General features: G+C 55.9%; 1 protein-coding gene across 1 annotated transcript in view; it reads left to right on the forward strand.

The window, feature by feature from the left end:
* CDH23 (cadherin related 23) overlaps positions 1 to 19,559 on the forward strand; it is a 223,341-nt gene that overhangs the window by 202,861 nt on the left and 921 nt on the right. The window contains 30 exon segments of the mRNA XM_058810630.1: positions 34 to 153; positions 1,955 to 2,135; positions 2,976 to 3,109; positions 3,320 to 3,529; positions 4,586 to 4,693; positions 5,058 to 5,160; positions 5,997 to 6,122; positions 6,205 to 6,408; positions 6,624 to 7,082; positions 7,866 to 7,982; positions 8,553 to 8,777; positions 8,861 to 9,030; positions 10,336 to 10,473; positions 10,629 to 10,748; positions 11,165 to 11,342; positions 11,972 to 12,183; positions 13,115 to 13,309; positions 13,599 to 13,709; positions 13,988 to 14,117; positions 14,273 to 14,536; positions 14,659 to 14,820; positions 15,326 to 15,582; positions 15,839 to 15,936; positions 16,022 to 16,142; positions 16,297 to 16,376; positions 16,669 to 16,709; positions 16,996 to 17,056; positions 17,957 to 18,086; positions 18,162 to 18,284; positions 18,446 to 18,559. Coding sequence (XP_058666613.1) covers positions 34 to 153; positions 1,955 to 2,135; positions 2,976 to 3,109; positions 3,320 to 3,529; positions 4,586 to 4,693; positions 5,058 to 5,160; positions 5,997 to 6,122; positions 6,205 to 6,408; positions 6,624 to 7,082; positions 7,866 to 7,982; positions 8,553 to 8,777; positions 8,861 to 9,030; positions 10,336 to 10,473; positions 10,629 to 10,748; positions 11,165 to 11,342; positions 11,972 to 12,183; positions 13,115 to 13,309; positions 13,599 to 13,709; positions 13,988 to 14,117; positions 14,273 to 14,536; positions 14,659 to 14,820; positions 15,326 to 15,582; positions 15,839 to 15,936; positions 16,022 to 16,142; positions 16,297 to 16,376; positions 16,669 to 16,709; positions 16,996 to 17,056; positions 17,957 to 18,086; positions 18,162 to 18,284; positions 18,446 to 18,559 — 4,692 coding nt within the window.

The following is a 19,559-nucleotide window of genomic DNA, read 5'->3' on the forward strand; positions in this document are numbered from 1 at the left end:
CGTGCCTGTCCCTTCACCGCCCTGTCCTTGCAGGGGGAGATCCGCACGGTCAAGGAGCTGGACTACGAGATCAGCCACGGGCGCTACACCCTGGTGGTCACCGCCACCGACCAGTGCCCCATCGTCTCGCGCCGGCTGACGTCCACAGCCACGGTGAGGAGCTGGCGGGGGGCTTGCGACACCCTGGCCTCGCTGGGGTCAGGGAGTTCCCACTTGGAGAGCAGTTTCACATCTCCTTCCCAGTGGTCACCGGTTGCTTCAGCCAGATGTGGCCGGTTTGCCCAGTTGCTGTTGCCTTGCTCTCCCTCAAGGGTGTTTCAAAACAGGGTCATGCACAAGAGGTGTTTCTGGGTTTATTAACCCGGTTATTTGGTCCTGCAAGGACACAAAGAAACTCCTGGAGCTCCTCCTCCTATGTTTTCTTGAAATGTCCTCTTGGTCCTTGAAGGGACAGCAGGAAGTGAAGCATTGCTATAACATTAATTTCAGCTTCATCTTTATCTCTTCTTGCTATTTATGTGCTTTGAAAATTCCCTTTTCCCTTGTAAGGAGGTTATTTAAAGCCTCTAGTCATTTTTATGTTGCTTTTCTCTGTAGCTCTATTTTCCCTGGGCCATGGTGACCTGAACTCAGTGCACTGCTCAAAGACTGGGGAGGGCAGGCGAGCAGCTCCAAAGCAAATATTTTGCAGGAATAGAGTGCACCGATTGTTTTTGTGACCAAAACCAAAATTTGACAAATTCTACAGCATGCCCAGATTGATTTGGTGGTCAGCAGGTGGCAGGGATGGGTTAAACCTTCTGTCTTGATTGCCATGGACCGTTGTACCTCACCCTGATATTGAGCCACAGGTTTTGTAATCCCCCAAGAGGAGATAAATTCTTGTGTGTGAAGGGAAAAAAAAAAGAAAAACTAAAGGGGAGGTACCGGTGTAGGAAATTTCTATGGATAAAATCTGTCCACACAAGCCTGGCAGTGGGAGTCCATGCTTGGACAAAGGGAAAGCCTTCAGATTTGGGCATCTGATGGTGCTGGGGATGGCTTCCTGGCCCGGGACAGAGCCAGGGTTTAACTGCAGGCAGCGAAGGCACAGCAGCCATGCACTGCAGGTGAGGGCAGATCTTCCCCTGCACTTGGCTCAAGCAGAGACACAAACTTGGAAACCCCTTCAGCAACAAGCACCAAAGCCAGGAAGGATGGAAACACCCTCCCTCCACTGCTCCAGGAGTTTGTGCCAGCAGTGTATGAAAACACAGCTTTTAGGAGGAGGTTTAGGGATTATTTGAGGTCCCCAGTGATGGGACCCTGATAAGGCATGACAGTGTTTGTTTTCTCCACTGCTAGGAAACGGAGAAGAATCTTGGATGTACTCTCTATAAACATTAGATTTAATCAGCAACAAATGCCCATCTGGTGGGTTTCACTGTTCTTCAACCAGGAGGTCAGAAAACTCCTCATTTCCAGTGCCTTTCTCATAACCACCTGTTGCCACCAGTGGTGGTGGCTTTGTTGGGACAAGGATGCAACCGGTCAGTTTTTTAAAGTTTGCCCAGCATTAGGAATTAAGTATTTGTTGGAGGCAGAGGAGTGAGCCAGTGTGCAGCTGGCCGCAGAGATCATGTGTCTCCAGACTCATCTCTGTGGTTTTGTCCTCCTTGGACGTTGATGTGGGGGACACTGGGCTTTTGGGTTGAGTTCCCCCATGGTGTGTGGCCCAGAGGTTTGGCAGTGTGCAGCTGGAGTCCTGCAGTGTGCATGTAGGGCGGGCACGATCAGGAATAACCGAGTTTGACTCTCTGAGCGGTGAGCTGGATGTCTGGTGAGCCCAGAAAACCAGAAATACAGGAGGTGTTGTGCCTTCCACAGCTTCCCACGCTCGTGGCCAGCAGGGTGCTCTTCCCTTCCCCTCCACCCTCTCCTCTCACAACCCTCGTGCCTCTGCCCGTGGCCGCAGGTGCTGGTGAACCTCAATGACATCAACGACAACTGTCCCACCTTCCCGCGGCCCTACGAGGGGCCCTTCGATGTCACCGAGGGCCAGCCCGGCCCTCGTGTCTGGACTTTCCTGGCCCACGACGGCGACTCGGGGCCCAGTGGACAAGTGGAATACAGCATCATCGCCGGGGACCCCCTGGGTGAGTGGGGACACACGCACGGGGTGTCCCCTGTCCCCCTGGCTGCCCCACGGAGGAGCCTGGCTCGCAGGAGCGCGGGGAGGAAGCGCTTCAGAAACGCCATCCTCCCTCCCAGCTCGGCCTGTCGACACCAGGAAATCCTGTTTGAGCAACAGGAAACTTAACCTGTTCGTGCCCGGGCAGGGGGTGCCTGGGGCTGGTGGAGGGAAGGGGGAAAACTGCTGAGCAATAAAGGCAAAAAGAAGTTAAAAAGGCCAAAAGAAAAGTGCAAAAACTGAGCCTTGTCCCCAAGTCCCTGTGGGGTTTGCAGGGTGTTGGGGGACTGAGTTGCTCTCCAGCACTCACAGCTCCACCAGCACCATGGTGCAGATGGCAGAGGAGCTGGGGGCATCCCTAAACATGGAGACATCTGGATGTCCCTTGCTGAAGGGAGTGGTGACTGCTCCAGAGAATCTGGAAGGCAGAGTCTGGAAGCCCAAAGCTTTTCCACAACAAGCAGGACAAGGCCTTTGGCTCATGGAGGGTCAGTGCTGTGGAGGTCCAGTGCTGGGATGGCCCACCCTGCTCTGGCCATCCCAGGGCACAGAGGGGCTGTTGGCATCTTCAGAAAGGCCCAGGAAATGGGGACAGGCTCCTCTTGTTTGGCCATTCACCCCATCCCCTGCTCCTGGTGCTACCTGGGGCGCACCCCGCACAATCCCCAGCTGTCAATCCTCCTGTACCTGCAGTAACGGGGCGTGGGCTTGTCCCCAAACCTGCCGTGCTGCCCCAGCTCCCAGACAAGCCCCTCCTTGGGGAGACAAAGCCCGGTGAGAGCCAGGGCCCCGCTGTCTCCGGCAGGGGAATTTGTCATCTCGCCGGTGGAAGGAGAGCTGCGGGTGCGGAAGGACGCCGAGCTGGACCGCGAGAACATCCCCTTCTACAACCTCACCATCGCCGCCCGCGACCGGGGCGTGCCTCCCCTCAGCTCCACCGTGAGTCCCCACGCTGGCACGGGGGGCTCTGAGCTGTCCCCATGCTTAGATCCTTCCCTTTTGGTCTCTGGCTTCATTCTCCTCCCCTCCACCTCCTTCTTCATGTCCAGAGGCCTCTCCATCCTGGGCCTCGTGCCTGGGGAGTGCAAGAAAAGGATGGGAGGCCTGGAGAGGCATGCCACATGCCTGCCCTGCTTCTCTCCCTGGCAGATGGTGGTGGGTGTCCGTGTGCTGGACATCAACGACAACGACCCCGTGCTGCTGAACCTGCCCATGAACATCACGCTGAGCGAGAGCGCCGCCGTCTCCAGCTTCGTCACCCGCGTGCTCGCCCACGACGCCGACCAGGGCCCCAACGCGCTGCTGACCTTCGACATAACAGCAGGGAACACGGAGAATGCCTTCTACATCAACAGCACCGTATGGCCCGGGAGGGGATGGGATGCTGGGATGAGGGGATGGGGTGCTGGGATGGGGGGGTGGGATACTGGGATAATGGGGGTGGGAACCCAGCTGTGCAGTCTGGCATCCTTGTTCTGGCAGGAAATGCCCTAGGGGAAGCATTCCTTGCATCCCACTGGTGTTTTCTCCCTTGTTAGAGTGGCATTGTGGTGTTTTGTCCCTTGTTTTCCCCAGCAGAGTGGCATTGTTGTGTTTTCTCCCTTGTTAGAATGGCATTGTGGTGTTTTCTCCCTTATTTTCCCCAGCAGAGTGGCATTGTGGCGTTTTCTCCTTTGTTTCCCCAGTAGAGTGGCATTGTGGTGTTTTTTCCCTTGTTTTCCCTGGCAGTGTGGCATTGTTTGGTTTCCTCCCTTGTTTTCCCTGGCAGAGTGGCATTGTGGTGCTTTCTCCCTTGTTTTCCCCACTAAAGTGACATTTTGTGGTGTTTTGTCCCTTGTTTTCCCTGGCAGAGTGGCACTGTGGTGTTTTCTCCCTTGTTTTTCCTGGTAGAGTGGCATTATGGTGTTTTCCCCACTAAAGTGGCATTGTGGTGTTTTCTCCCTCGTTTCTCCCGGCAGAGTGGCATTGTGGTGCCACTAAAGTGACATTGTGGTGCTTTCTCCCTTGTTTTCCCCACTAAAGTGACATTTTGTGGTGTTTTGTCCCTTGTTTTCCCTGGCAGAGTGGCACTGTGGTGTTTTCTCCCTTGTTTTTCCTGGTAGAGTGGCATTATGGTGTTTTCCCCACTAAAGTGACATTGTGGTGTTTTCTCCCTCGTTTCTCCCGGCAGAGTGGCATTGTGGTGCCACTAAAGTGACATTGTGGTGCTTTGTCCCTTGTTTTCCCCACTAAAGTGACATTGTGGTGCTTTCTCCCTTGTTTTCCCCACTAAAGTGGCATTGTGGTGTTTTCTCCCTTGTTTCTCCCGGCAGAGTGGCATTGTGGTGCCACTAAAGTGACATTGTGGTGCTTTCTCCCTTGTTTTCCCCACTAAAGTGGCATTTTGTGGTGTTTTCTCCCTCGTTTCCCCGGCAGAGTGGCGTTGTGTACGTGAACCGCCCGCTAGACAGGGAGCGGGTGGCCGAGTACAGGCTGACGGTGACGGTGAAGGACAACCCCGAGAACATCCGCAATGCCAGGCGGGTAATTACGGACACTGCCGGGGCCTCCAGCGGGGCAGGGGGAGAAAATGGCCAAAACCAAGCACTGCCTTTACCCACGGTGTTTCTGATAGCAGCCCCATCGCCAGAGAGCGTCTGGGGATCACAGGGAGGGGGCTACAACCCCGTTCCCGGCAGGGAACAGGAGCAGTAGGATCTAGGGCGAGTCCAAAGTCATTTGTTGACTCCATGCAACAGCAGATGTCATGGAAGGTGGGACAGTGTTGGGCTGGAGAGCTGGACAACCACAATGATAGTGGAGAATCCTTTGACTGCCCCAGAGGGGGAAGGTGGGCTCAAGGAAAGGACACTATGGTCATCGCCCTCTTGTCCCAACTTTCCTTTAGGATTTCGACCTGCTGGTCATTTCCATAGCGGATGAGAACGACAACCGCCCCCTCTTCACCCAGAGCTCCTACCAGGCTGAGGTGATGGAGAACTCGCCCCCTGGTAGGTCTCTCTTCACTCCCTTATGTGGCTCCTGGAGACTCCCTTCAGGACTGGATGAGGGGAGATGTCTCCTTGCTGTGGTGGAGGAGAAAGGATGATGGGCAGGGCCGGGCTGCAGCTAACTGGGACAGGGATGCTGAGTTTGAGGAGCTTGTGCCTTGATGAGCCTTGAGGAGACCACAGCTTTGGTTCATGCTGCATGTGGAAACCCTTCCTGGCACAAAATGGGCACCATTTGGGATTTGCTCAGCTGCAGCAGGTGCCCGTGGGATGAGCAGAGCCCTGGGGGCAGACTTGAGGGCACACATCTGCCCTATGCCCTGAAGAGGATGGGCTGCCGTCTCTCCGTCAGCTGGAACTGCCTTGCTCCAGGGGTTAGAGATTTTTAAAGAGCTCAGCCTGTCCAGATGGACGTTTCCCAGACAAAGAGCTAGAAACACTATTCTTACTATTTTGTGTTGCCTTCCTGCCATTTAAATTGCTCCCTGCTCCAAGACTTCAGGTATCCTGTCCCACCCTTGAGAAACATCTCAAGCAAAGGGTTTGGGTGCCTCCAGGTGACACTCTTGGTGGTAGGGCGCTGCTGCCACCCCTCTGATGGATGTGTCTGTCTGTTTGCTTTTAGCTGGATGTCCCACCACCTCTCCTGGGCCTCACGAGTCAGTCTGCAAGGCTGCAGCAGCCACCCCCCAGTGCCTCACACCCCTTGAGGCCCGGCTCTGTCACCTCCTCCATCCATTCATTGCTGTCCCTCATGTGTCACCGGGGTGGGAGGGGGACAGGGGGGCCCTCCAGGGGACTGCCACCCTCCCTAATGCTTTTGTCATCTCGTCCAGGGACTCCTGTGACAATGCTCAATGGCCCCATCCTAGCTCTGGATGCTGACCAGGGCAGCAATGCCATGGTGACCTACGAGCTCCTGAAGGCATCCCCGGACCTCTTTGTTATCAACAACAGGACAGGTGAGGTGGCTCAGCTGGTCTGTCCCCAGGGCCACCAGGTCTCCATGTGGTCTGCCACCAGGCTTTTCCCCTTTTTCTCCAGGTGTGGTTTCGGTGAAGCCTGGTGGTGTGATCGACCGAGAGGCTTTGCTGGACCCTCACCTGGAATTCACACTGATGGCTCGTGATGTGGGGGGGCTGAACAGCACGGCCAGCCTGGCAGTGACCGTCCTGGATGACAATGACAACCGCCCTGTCTTCCAGCCAGCATCCATCACAGTGCGGCTGTTGGAGAACAGCCCTCCAGGTCAGGACTAGATGTCAGGGTGGGAAACGGGGTGACCTGCGTGTCCCCTTGGGACTGTGAAAATCCTGCTCCCAGTGACACCATTGGCCAGGATGGGGTCAAAATCTGGGAACTGAGGCTGCCTATGTCTCTTGATGGTATTTGCCTTGGGACCAAGGGCTTGTTGCCGCTGCCCTCCAACCCTCTCTTGAGAGGGCTGTGTCCCACCTTTCCAGGCTTCTCCGTCCTCCAGGTGACAGCCACGGATGCTGACAGTGGCCTCAACCAACAGCTGGACTACCGCATTGAGGGTGGTGGCCAGGACAGGTTCCTGATCGATGCCAGCACGGGGGTGATCCGCGTGGCCAACATCACCATCGACCGCGAGGAGCGCGACGCCTACCGCCTGGTGGTGGTGGCCGTGGACCAGGGCACGCCGCCGCTGTCGGGCACGGCCACTGTCAGCATCCTCATTGACGACGTCAACGACTGCCGGCCCGAGTTCATCAACCCCATCCAGAGCGTCAGCATCCCCGAGTCTGCTCCCCCGGGCACCGTGGTGGCCGAGGTGACGGCCATCGACAGGGACCTGCACCCCCGCCTGGAGTACTACCTGCTGGGCATCGTGGCCCGCGACGACACGGACGCGCTGGTGCCCGACCAGCAGGGAGCCTTCACGGTGGATTTCAGGACAGGTAGGAGAGCGGGAGGGGAGGAGTGGGCAGTGTGGACCCCTCTCCTCGTTTCTGCTTCTACTTCTTCTTCTTCTCTGCCTGGAGGTAGGTGTCCAAGGTACGGGGCGGTGGTGCTCCTCTCCTGCCTCCCCACTGTCTCACCCTTCTCTTTCCTGTCTAACTGACTTAACTTTGCTTTCTTTTCCTGCTCTCAGTTTTGTCTCTGTGTCTGTGCTCATTCCTGTCTCCGTGCCACCATGGTCTCCTCCATCTCACCCATCTCCACCGGCAGAGTTGGCCTCTGTTGTGGGCCGGGGGCTGCTCAGCCTTGGCAGACTGCACCCAAGCCCCCTCCCTGGGGGAGCAAGGGCCACTCCAGGGCAGGTGGTGGGCTCCTTTGGGGAAGGAGGGCCAGGAGCTCCTCACATATCTTTTGGAAGCACAAAGCTGATCCAGACAGAAAAATGACCTTGTTGGAAAAGATACTGGACAAGATTGTGAAAGATGCTGAGCTCAGGTGGATGGGGTTGTGCAGGGGAGCAGCAACAGCTGCTCCCAAACCACTTTTAGATACACAACCAGAACCACCTGAGGCCGTGTGGAACAGACAGGTAGGAAGGACATGGAGAGCAGGGGGAGAACAGTTGTCTCTTCCTGTAGCTCTCGAGTGTTTTCCTAATTCACCCTTTGGAGGGACAGGAGAACAAGCATGGTGCAAGATGCAGCGGTGGGTTGGTACTCACCCCCCTGCCCAGGCAGGGGCACAGGCACAGCCTGAGACATCCATCTTTTTGGGGTTCCCAGGAGCTGTGAAGATCAAAACTCCCCTCAACCGTGAACTAGTGGCCACCTACGAGGTCACCATCTCTGTCCATGACAACGCCAGTGAAGTCATCGACCGCTCGGTCAGCGTGCCCAATGGTAAGGGTGGGCACAGGGACTGGCACAGCCTTCCCAGGCACCAGTGAAGCTTCTGGATAACCAGCAGCTCTCCCACCTTCCTCTCCATCCTGACCAGCAGCATTTCCAGTGGGACCAGTCCCGTCAGGTTCAAGTTCTCCCCTGAGGACTCCTTTAGAGAATGTCCCAGACATCCCAGGGCTGCAGTGGGTGGGGAAGGACTTTGTGCCCATAATCTTATAATGGGAGGAAAGGACTGTGTGCCCATAACCCTTCCATGGGAGACACTCATCTCTTCATTACCATTCCTATGGTATCTCGCCACCCCACTGTGGGTAAATTCAGGCTCATGTGAGAAGACACAAAGCTCAGGAGCAGGTGTCCCACTGCAGCATAGGAGCACCCATAGCGTGCTCAGGGCATAGTGGCTTTGGGGCGTACTAAATTTTTCTTGATGAACCAGCACCTGCTGGCTCTCCTGGACTGTCACATTTGTGCCTTTACAGCCCTCCTCCAACCCAACCTTCCTTCCCTTCTCTTTCTCATTGGTTCTTCTCTTCTCTCCCCCTGTGGTCTCTGCCATGGCCACAGCCAAGCTGACAGTCAACGTCTTGGACGTCAATGACAACACGCCCCGCTTCCGCCCCTTCGGGGTCACCTACTTCACTGAGCGGATCCTGGAGGGAGCCACGCAGGGCACCACACTCATCTCAATCTCAGCAGTGGACCCAGACAAAGGTGCCAATGGGCAGATCACCTACGAGCTGCTGAACCTCTCTCCGGAAGGTTACGCCTGTCTGGAAGACCCTTCGGCAGGTTGGTGGCCTGGGGACATGGGACTCTGGGGCAGGTGGGTGACCTGGGTCAGGTTTCTCATTCTGGGGTCTGCCATCCTCTAGGGAAGGTTGTGGCCAACAGGACGGTGGACTATGAGGAGGTGCAGTGGCTGAACTTCACCGTCCGTGCCTCCGACAACGGCTCTCCCCGCAGATCCGCTGAGATCCCCGTGTACCTGCAGATTGTGGACATCAATGACAACAACCCTGTTTTCAGCCAACCCTCCTACCAGGTGAGCACTCCTGTCAAACTGGGGGTGTGTTGGGCTGGTGAGGACAGGCACAGAGCTGGGGGTTCTCCAGGGACACCTTCTCTTCCCTCTGCCTGTGCTTGAGCCCTTTGGAGAAAATGGCCAACGCTGGCACGTGCTTTGTGCTTTGTGCCAACACCTTGCTGGGAGTCTGGCTGTGCCCAGTTGTCTTGGTTTGGAAAGACAGGAGTCTGCTGAGGAAGGCAGGAGCCTCCCCTGAAATGGAGAATGTAAACCCTCCCCACCCCTCCCAATTGCTGTAAATTTTAAATTAAGGGGCTCTCAGGCAAAAAATATGGGAGCAGGAAATAACAGTTCTTTAATAGGGAAGGACAAAATATAAAAGGATAAAATAAACAATGCAGTACAGTAGAACAACACTGTCAGAGTCAGAACCCAACCTGACACCCTGTGGGTCAGGGTGTTGGTGGCAGTCCCATTGGAAATGTGGCTGCAGCCCTCCTGCAGTGTCAGGGGTGGTTCTGCTGGAGCAGGGATCCTGTAGAGAAGGATGTATTCTTCCTCTGAAGATCCAGTGGAAGGAGAGACAGCTGCTGTTCCTCTGGGGAATCCCATGGAGAAAGCCATGCTGGTGTCTCAAAACCTCTGGATTATATCTGGGTAGCAATGCTTGGCTCCTCCCTCTGGATTATATCTGGGTAGCAATGCTTGGCTCCTCCCCCTGGATTATATCTGGGTAGCAATGCTTGGCTCCTCCCCCTGGATTATATCTGGGTAGCAATGCTTGGCTCCTCCCCCTGGATTATATCTGGGTAGCAATGCTTGGCTCCTCCCTCTGGATTATATCTGGGTAGCAATGCTTGGCTCCTCCCTCTGGATTATATCTGGGTAGCAATGCTTGGCTCCTCCCCCTGGATTATATCTGGGTAGCAATGCTTGGCTCCTCCCCCTGGATTATATCTGGGTAGCAATGCTTGGCTCCTCCCTCTGGATTGTATCTGGGTAGTAATGTTTGGCTCCTCCCCCTGGGCGGAGCATCTCCCAATGGGATGTTATAGTTCTTATCAGCCATGCAGTGACATTCAATAGTCTGTTATCAGCAATGTCCCCTCCCAGGGACGTGTGATTGTGGTCACTCAAAGAGAGAGATAAGGCAAACTGCCCACTTGACAAATTTAATCTGCCATACAGATGGTAATGGAAAACATCTTGCATTGCAATCTGGAGCACCAGTGCTGGGTGCCAGCTGTGCCAGCTGTGCCCTCGGTTACTGCCCGCTGCGACAGCAGGGGCTGAGCCAGTCCTGCCTTGCTGCCTCTGTTGCAGAAAGCTGTGTTTGAGGACGTGCCCTTGGGTACGGTCATCCTGAGCGTCACGGCCACCGATGCGGATTCCGGGCAGTTCGCTCTCATCCAGTACAGCCTGAGCGACGGAGAGGGCAAGTTTGGGATAAATCCCAACACGGTAAGGAGCCAACCGAGGCTGGAACAGAGCAGGGGAAGGGAGGGGAGGCTGAAATGGTCCCAGCTTGTGCCTTGCTCCCACACCTCACCTTGTGCCCCTTCTTGAGTACCAGCTCTGCCAGACGAGGTCCACCTGAAGGTCTCTGTGTGCTGCAGGGTGACATCTACATCCTGTCAGCCCTGGACCGGGAAAAGAAGGATCACTACACTCTGACAGCCGTGGCCAGGGACAACCCTGGGGATGTCTCCAGCAACCGTCGGGAGAACTCTGTGCAGGTAGGGCTCTCCTCCTCCTCCCGTCACCCCTTGGGTGCTGGCCACCAGCAAGAAGGTGTTAAAGCCCCACCTTTCCTCCCAGGGGCTGGACTGGGGGGAATTGGGCAGAAGGAAGAGCGGGTGATGCCGGGAGCCGTGGGGTGGATGCTGCAGGGCACTTTGTGCTGCAGGGACAGCACGTCGGCAGGAGGGGCAGGCGAGGGTGACACTATTGTCTGCAGTGCTGTGGCATGAATGGCTGCCCCAGCCACGGCGGCCCCCATTGTTGGAGGCAGGAATTCAGCTGGTGGAGTTAAACAAATAGCAGGAAGGGCACCTCTCTGCAGCAGCAGAGCTGCAGGTCACAGCAGGGCTACGGCCCCAGGGGCTGCCCAGCCTTCCCCAGCCTCACACCAGCCGGCTGTGCTTTGCCAAAGGTGGTGATCACGGTGCTGGACATCAACGACGTCAGGCCCCAGTTCAGCAAGAGCCAGTTCAGCACCAGCGTGTACGAGAATGAGCCGGCAGGGACATCAGTGATCACCATGAGTGCCACCGACCTGGACGAGGGGGACAACGGCGTGGTGACCTACAGCATCGAGGGTCCTGGAGCAGGTGGGTGCTGGGGCAGGGGCTCTTCCCAGGGAGGAGGGTTATGAGGAGGAAGGAGTCATGGGCACCAAGCCCACACCCCATCTCCTGTGGCTGCTTTGGACTCCTGGGAGCGATACTGAAAGTGTGGAGCTTTCTCCATTTCTCTGCAGTTTCCAGTTCTCATCTCATGGTGTGGGATGTTAGGGCTTTGCCTGCCTTTGTCCTACAGCCAGCCTTGGCTTATGCTCTTGTCTTCCTCACCCCAGCAGAACTTTCTGTTAGACCCAGTGTGTCTTGGATCAGACTCACTGCCTGCTTCAGGTGAAGGCTTTGAGGGGCAAAGGGGTGTGGGTGGATAGTGATAGTGCCTGAAATCCAGGATATCTGCACACTGAGAAATTGCAGAAATCAGCCAAAAACTCCACTGTGCCAGCCTGGGCAGGAGTGAAGCACAGACGGGGCTGACCAGGGAGCAGGTCCCAGAGACAAGGATGTGGCAATGGGCTGGCATGCTCTGAAAGCCCTGAGACCACCCACGCCCCTGGCCCGCTGTGGGGGTGCATTCCAGCTGGTTATACCCATTTCCAGTCACAATTTATCTGGTGCAAAGCATCCTGAGCCAGAGGTGTGGGGCTTTTCTCTCTCCCCAGAGGCTTTCAAGATCAATACGGACTCCGGGCTGGTCACATCCCGGCGGCGCCTGCAGTCCTACGAGAGGTTCAACCTGACTGTGGTGGCCACGGACAAGGGGCATCCCCCTCTCTGGGGCACCACCATGCTGCACATCGAGGTCATCGACATCAACGACAACCGCCCCGTCTTCGTGCGCCCGCCCAACGGCACCATCCTGCACATCAAGGAGGTGAATCCCTTGGGAAGGAGCAGGGTCATGGCATGTTGGGAGTGAGTTCAGGGGCTCTCCTGCCCGTAACAGCAAAATCCAAACTCCATCTCCGCTGGGGATGCAACCAGACCTTGATTTAGGATGTGGCAAGAGGGTTTGGGTCATGGGGGTGGACGTTCCAAAACGTGTGAGCAGGGTGGTGGGGCGGATTTGGGGAACAGAAACCCCAGCAGCACTGGGGATTAGTAAACAGCCGGTGCGTGCAGACCGTGTTTATAAACATGGGCTGGAAATGCTGACACTGGAGATGCTTCTGCTTTCTGGGAAGCCAGGCTTGACTCAGCCAGTCCCCAGTGCGTGTCTCAGCCAGTCCCCAGCCACCAGCCCAGAGGGGATCATGGCTCTGTGTTGCCATCCCCCTGCTGGGTTTCGGGTGGTGGGAGCTTGCTGACCTCCAAACCAAGGGATTTTGGACCAAGGGGGCCTGGAGGGGCAGGGGGAGCAGGGGGTTTGCATGCAGTGCCAAGGCTGAAGGGCTGTTGTGGTGGTGTGAGGTCCCCAGGATGAGGTGAGAGATGAGAATTTGACTCCATGTTCCCAGAAGGCTGATTTATTATGATATGATATGATATGATATTAATGATATACTAAAACTATTCTAAAGAAAGAGAAAGGATACATCAGAAGGCTAAACAAGAATGATAGTGAAAGCTCGTGACTGACTCCTCAGAGTCCGACACAGCTGATGGCGATTGCTCATTAATTAAAAACAATTCACGTGGAACCAATCAAAGATGCACCTGTTAGTAAACGATCTCCACATTCCCAAGCAATCAGATAGTTATGTTTTCATTCTTTTCTGAGGCCTCTTAGTTTCTCAGGAGAAAATCCTGGGCAAAGAGGGTTTTCCAGAAAATGCCATGGTGACAAGCTGTGTGTGTGCACGCAGGAGATCCCCCTGCGATCCAATGTCTACGAAGTCTATGCCACGGACAAAGACGAGGGTCTCAACGGAGTGGTGCTCTACAGCCTGCTGAAGACAGGGGCAGGGAACAAGGACTGGGAGTATTTCACCATCGACTCGGTCAGCGGGCTGATCCAGACGGCCATGCGGCTGGACAGGGAGCAGCAGGCAGTGTACAACGTGAGCCAGCCAGGCCCTGGGGCCGTGGGTCCCTGTGGGGCTGGTGGCATGCACGGGATGTGGTGGGGATGGCATCGTGATGACACGGTTGTGGAGGTGTCACACCTTAGCAGGAACTGGGTGGTTATCAAGAGTCTTAGGGGGGTTGCATCCTGGTGGGCCAGCACCCAATTCCCTGTTAAGTCCCCCCAAAATTCTCCAGCATCCAGCTGTCCTCTCTCTGTCCCTGCCTCAGTGATGTCTCCCAGCCTGGTTTTGCCCAGGACAGCCCTTTTGCCTCTCTCCCCAGCTGATCATCGTGGCCTCCGACCAGGGCCAGCCACCCTACGAGACCATGCAGCCCCTGCAGGTGGAGCTCGATGACATCGATGACAATGAACCCATCTTCCTCAGGCCACCTGTAAGGCACCAGGGCAAAGGGGGTGGGACGCAGGGGATGCAGGGGATGCAGGAGATGCAGGGGATGCAGGGGATGCAGGGGATGCAGGGGATGCAGGTGATGCAGGGGATGCAGGGGATGCAGGGAAGGGGATGCCAGTGATCATGTGTGATGGAGCGTGCACACCTGGGCGTCACCATGGTGGGGAGCACCGGTGGGATTTGTCTGCTTTGGTTTAAAACAACCCCAACATTTTATTTAAGTGCTCATGACGTTCCTTTCCCTGGGGTCTCTGGCAGAGGGACAGTCCCCAGTACCAGGCACTCTCTGTCCCCGAGCACTCACCGCCAGGCACCGTGGTGGGGAATGTCACCGGTGCGGTGGATGCGGATGAGGGCTCCAACGCAATCGTCTACTACTTCATAGCAGGTGGGTGTGGAGATGGCAGCTCTGTGTCCCTCCCTACACACTCCCCTCACTCACCCAGGATTTCCATCCTCTCCTTGCTGCCCCTCTGCCCTGCTAGACGGGCGAGGTGGTGTTTTGGAGAAGAGGACTGACTGGGGATGCCTTTCTGCACCCAGCTGGGAACGAGGAGAGCAACTTCCAGCTGAGCCGGGAGGGGAAGCTGAAGGTCCTGCGGGACCTGGACCGGGAGAAGGAGCCATACCACTCCATCATCGTCAAGGCATCCAGCCAGAGGAACTGGGCTCCTCCCCGGGGCCAGCAAGCAGCCAGGGCCCAGTTCTGGGACCTCAGCGAGGACCTGACCCTGCAGGAGGTGCGGATCTTCCTGGATGACATCAATGACCAGGCCCCCCAGTTCACCAAGTCAGAGTACACGGCGGGTAAGAGGTGCCAGGGGCTGGGGGGCACCTGGAGCCAGAGATAATCCAGGAAAATCCAGCAGGGTAAAGGGGCAGTGAGAGCCAGCCTGGCCCCAGGTCCCTTTCCCATCTCTCCCTCAAAGGGGTTGCCACCGATGCCAAGGTGGGGTCGGAGCTGATCCGAGTGCTGGCAGTGGACGCCGACGTGGGCAACAACAGCCTGGTCCTGTACCACATCCTGGGCATCCGCTACATCAAGCAGCACTCCAATGACTCCGAGGAGGTGGCCAACATCTTCAGCATTGGTGGGTGCCCAGCCTGCTGCAGGAGCATGGGGCCTTGGGCAGAGGCATCCCTGTGGCCAAAGGTGTCCCTGTGGCTGGGGTCACTGATCCCATGTGACCGTGTTCACAGGGGTCTGAGGATGAGGGAAGAGACGAGGATCTGACTCCATGTTTCAGAAGGCTGATTTATTATTTTATGATATATATTATATTAAAACTATACTAAAAGAATAGAAGAAAGGATTTCATCAGAAGGCTGACTAAGAATAGAATAGGAAAGAATGATAACAAAGGCTTTGTCTCGGACAGAGAGTCCGAGCCAGCTGACTGTGATTGGCCATTAATTAGAAACAACCACATGAGACCAATCCCAGATGCACCTGTTGCATTCCACAGCAGCAGATAACCATTGTTTGCATTTTGTTCCTGAGGCCTCCCGGCTTCTCAGGAGAAAAAGTCCTAAGGAAAGGATTTTCCATAAAAGATGTCTGTGACAATCCCGGGCTTGTCACCGTTCATTCCACAGGAACCCTTGATGGCATCCTGCGAACCTTCGACCTCTTCACTGCCTACAACCCCGGCTACTTTGTGGTGGACATTATGGCCTCTGACCTGGTGGGCCACAACGACACGGCCATCGTGGGGATTTACATCCTGCGGGATGACCAGCGGGTCAAGATCATCATCAACGAGATCCCTGACAGGGTCAGGCAGTTCGAGGAGGAGTTCATCAGCCTGCTCTCCAACATCACCGGCGCCATCGTCAACACGGATGATGTTCAGGTAACCATCCGCCTTGGAGCTTGCTTTGGGGGGTAGATGATCTTCCACATGCTGTTTGGGAGGTCTCCTTCGAGGGAGTCCTGCCTGGATAACCACAAACACCCCTGAGCTCTGAAGGTGATGGAAACATCCCAGGTTGGAGTGTACTGTGGGGGTCCAGATGATGCTTGAGGGTGTCCTGCCACATGAGCACACCTCGAGGATGCTCAGGAGGAGACTCCTGTCCCACCCTGCAGACCTCGCTTTCTCTCTCCAGTTCCACGTTGACAAGAAGGGCCGGGTGAACTTTGCCCAGACGGAGCTGCTGATCCACGTGGTGAACAGGGAGACCAACCGCATCCTGGACGTGGAGCGGTACATCCCCCGTCCTCCCACCCAGCCTGGCTCCCCGGGCACCCTGCGTCACGTCAGGGTGCCCATGCAACCCTTCTCTTCCCAGGGTCATTCAGATGATAGACGAGAACAAGGAGCAGCTGAGGAATCTCTTCAGGAACTACAACGTGCTGGACGTGCAGCCTGCCATCACTGCCCGGGCGCCCGACGACCTCTCGGCTCTGCAGGTACGGGTCCAGCTGGGCTGGGAGGGGCTGCTCACAGCCCTCTGGGGGAGGTGTCCCTTCCCACGGGGCCTGCTCAGTGCTGGGGAGCTGTTCCACCCGGATAGCTTGGGGCATGTGGCCCCTGGAGGTTCCCCCACGCCTCTGTCTCTCCTAGATGGCAATCATCGTGCTGGCTGTCCTGCTCTTCCTGGCTGCCATGCTCTTCATCCTCATGAACTGGTACTACCGGACAGTGTGAGTGACCCCTGGGCTCTGCCCAGCCCCTGCCATGTCCCCTTAGACCAGGGGGACCAGCGTGGCTTCTCCTGGGCCTGGAAATGCCAGCAAGCAAAGGAGGGCGTCAGCTTCCTCCAAAATGCATGGTTTTAATGGTGTTAGTACATCTCCCCTCAAAGCTCCCCTGCCTTATTAAACATTTATTATTGATTGCACACCCTGTATGAAGGGTTATTGCAAATCTGTGTGTCCTCCTCCTTTCCAGCATCTTCCTTACTTTCTACCCCAACTGGCTGTGTTTCTTTTGCAGGCACAAAAGGAAACTGAAAGCCATCGTGGCTGGCTCCACTGGTGAGCAGTGTTTGGGGTGTCCCAGCTGCATGGCAGAGTGGGGTGTCACAGGGACACATGGGGGACATCATGCCATGTATATCAGAGGTGATCCTGCCCAGCAAGGTGTCATGCTGGGAGGCTTTTCTCAGCATCAAGCTCTGTTTTACTTGCCTCACCCCACCATGTTTCTCACTGCCTTTTTGGTTCCTCTTTATCCCTCCCTGACAAAGAAGTGTCACCCCATGGTTTTGATGCTAAGGCCACCAATGTGCTGCCCTGTAACTCTCTCCCCTGCCTGTTGCAGGGAACAGAGGCTTCATGGACATCATGGACATGCCAAACACCAACAAGTACTCCTTTGATGGGTGAGTGCCACCTCCTGGGGCTGGAGGCTGCTCCCAAGAGAGGCATGCCTGTGTTTTGGAGCCAGGAGGTGGAGACACGATGTCTGCTCCGCCCTGCGTGGTGCATTACTGATCCTGGGACACGCGCTCGCTCTGAGAGCTTCCTAAGCTAAAAAATATTATTATTTCTTCTGTGGCTCCATCTCTGCCAATCCTGGCCAGGTTTGGGGTAAGCAGAGATAATGGGCAGGGTTTGACACACATCTGGATCCAGAGCAGCCAAATTCATACCTGCACAGGGCAGGAGGAGGCAGTGCAGCCTCAGCATCAGGCTCGGGACGGGGTTAGGGATAATGTTAACGTTCAGGAACACATCATTACCAGAATGATTATGTGCAGGTGCTTTTATTGAAGAGCTCTGGGCGTCAGGGGTACAAACCCAAATCTGACCCCGACATGGGTTCGGGATGAACATGTTTTTATATTCTATCATTATATAACTTTCATGTTAATTATTAAACTTATATTGTTCTATTGTCTACATAGATTTCATGCAAGCATAAGCCCCTCGTGGTCCCCCTCAAACTTCTAACATAGTTCCTCACGATTCTTCTTGCAATAATAATAATAATTATTATTAATTAAACAATAATATATTTAACAATATAAATTATAAAAATAACAATATAAATAACAATTAAACAATAATTATATTTAATTACTAAATAATCATCACATCTACCAATTATATCATTTATCACATATTCCTTACGCAGGTGCAATTTCACATGACCTGGCAAACACAAAGCCTAACATTTTCAGAGTCCATTTTTAACATTTTTCCAGGGCCCCACTAAGTCTAGTTTCTTTCTTATTCCCCGAATTTCATGATTTTAAAGCCTTTTACTGTTGATAACGCAGGGCCAACCCGGTGTGGCTGGACCCCTTCTGCAGGAACATGGAGCTGGCGGCGCAGGCGGAGCACGAGGACGACCTGCCGGAGAACCTGAGCGAGATCGCGGACCTGTGGAACAGCCCCGCGCGCACCCACGTGAGACACGGCCCCGCCGTGGGACCCCCCTGTCCCCTCGGTGCCGCCCCGCTGAGCCGCCGCGTGTCCCCGCAGGGCACCTTCGGCCGGGAGCCCTCGGCCGCCAAGCCCGAGGATGACCGCTACCTGCGCGCCGCCATCCAGGAGTACGACAACATCGCCAAGCTGGGGCAGATCATGCGGGAGGGACCCATCAAGGTGAGCATTTAGGGCGTCCTGCGCCCAGGAGTCCCCTCTGCACCTTCCAGGTTCTCCGTGCCGCAGGGTGGTGTCGCTCCAAAACGCGCTGGGATGAGGCCAGGCTCCCTCTGAGCAAGGCACCTGCCCTGGATAACGCACAGTCTCTCCCCCCCGGCCAGGGCACGCTCCTGAAGGTGGTGCTGGATGATTACATGCGCCTGAAAAAGCTCTTTGCCCAGCGGATGGTGCATAAGGCCACCGCCAGCCAGGGGGACCGCTCCTCGGTCTCGGAGGTAGAGGGGTGTGCGTGGCTCTGGGGACAGGCTTGCCGTGCCCTCTGGGATGCAGTGTGTCCTCCTGGCCCCGCAGGCTCTGGTCGCTGTCACCAGTGCTGCCCCCGCTCTCTGCTTGGTCAAAACAAGCCAGATAGTGGTTTTCCACTGGTTCCCACGGCTGTTTTTTCACTGGTTTTCCAGGATGCTGATTCCCCACAGTGGCTGCCTGTGTTTCCTCTGATCAGCACATGCCACCTTCTCCGTCGGTCTCTCCGACCCCAGGAGAGGACGCCCCTCTTTGCAGACTGGGCTCTGTCCATCAGCTCCCATTTCTGCCAAGGCTGGCCAAAGCTGTGGGGGATCATCTCCCCTTCCTCCTGCTTCTCTGGTTTTTGCCTCAAAAACACAGGGTTCTGAGGCAAAAATGCTGGGATGGAGAGTGTTGGTGCAGAAGGGCTGGTCTGGGGAGAAGAAACTCCTCCTGTGGCCTTCTACCCTTCATGGGGGGTGCAAAAGGAGGGGAGAAGAGAGCAGAGGACAGCAGTGGGGTGGGAGATGCCTTTCAGCCCTTCTGCCCTCCTCTATCCATGCCCCTATTCCCCTTCAGCCCCATCCAGCCTTCCTTCATCTTCTTTTCCTGTCTGCCTCCTGTCCTTCCACTTTCATACAACCTCAGATTCCAACCCAGGTCCAAACTCCTTCTTGGCCACTCTGGGGGCAGCTGGTGCCTGAGCTGGGGCATCTGCCCAGGGATGGAGCAGTGCCCAAAGTGGGGCATCTGCCCAGGGATGGAGCAGTGCCTGAGCTGGGGCATCTGCCCAGGGATGGAGCAGTGCCTGAGCTGGGGCATCTGCCCAAGGATGGAGCAGTGCCCAAAGTGGGGCATCTGCCCAGGGATGGAGCAGTGCCTGAGCTGGGGCATCTGCCCAAGGATGGAGCAGTGCCCAAAGTGGGGCATCTGCCCAAGGATGGAGCAGTGCCTGAGCTGGGGCATCTGCCCAAGGATGGAGCAGTGCCC

Source organism: Ammospiza caudacuta, chromosome 9 (assembly GCF_027887145.1).
Source record: "Ammospiza caudacuta isolate bAmmCau1 chromosome 9, bAmmCau1.pri, whole genome shotgun sequence".
NCBI classification, from domain to species: Eukaryota; Metazoa; Chordata; class Aves; order Passeriformes; family Passerellidae; genus Ammospiza; species Ammospiza caudacuta.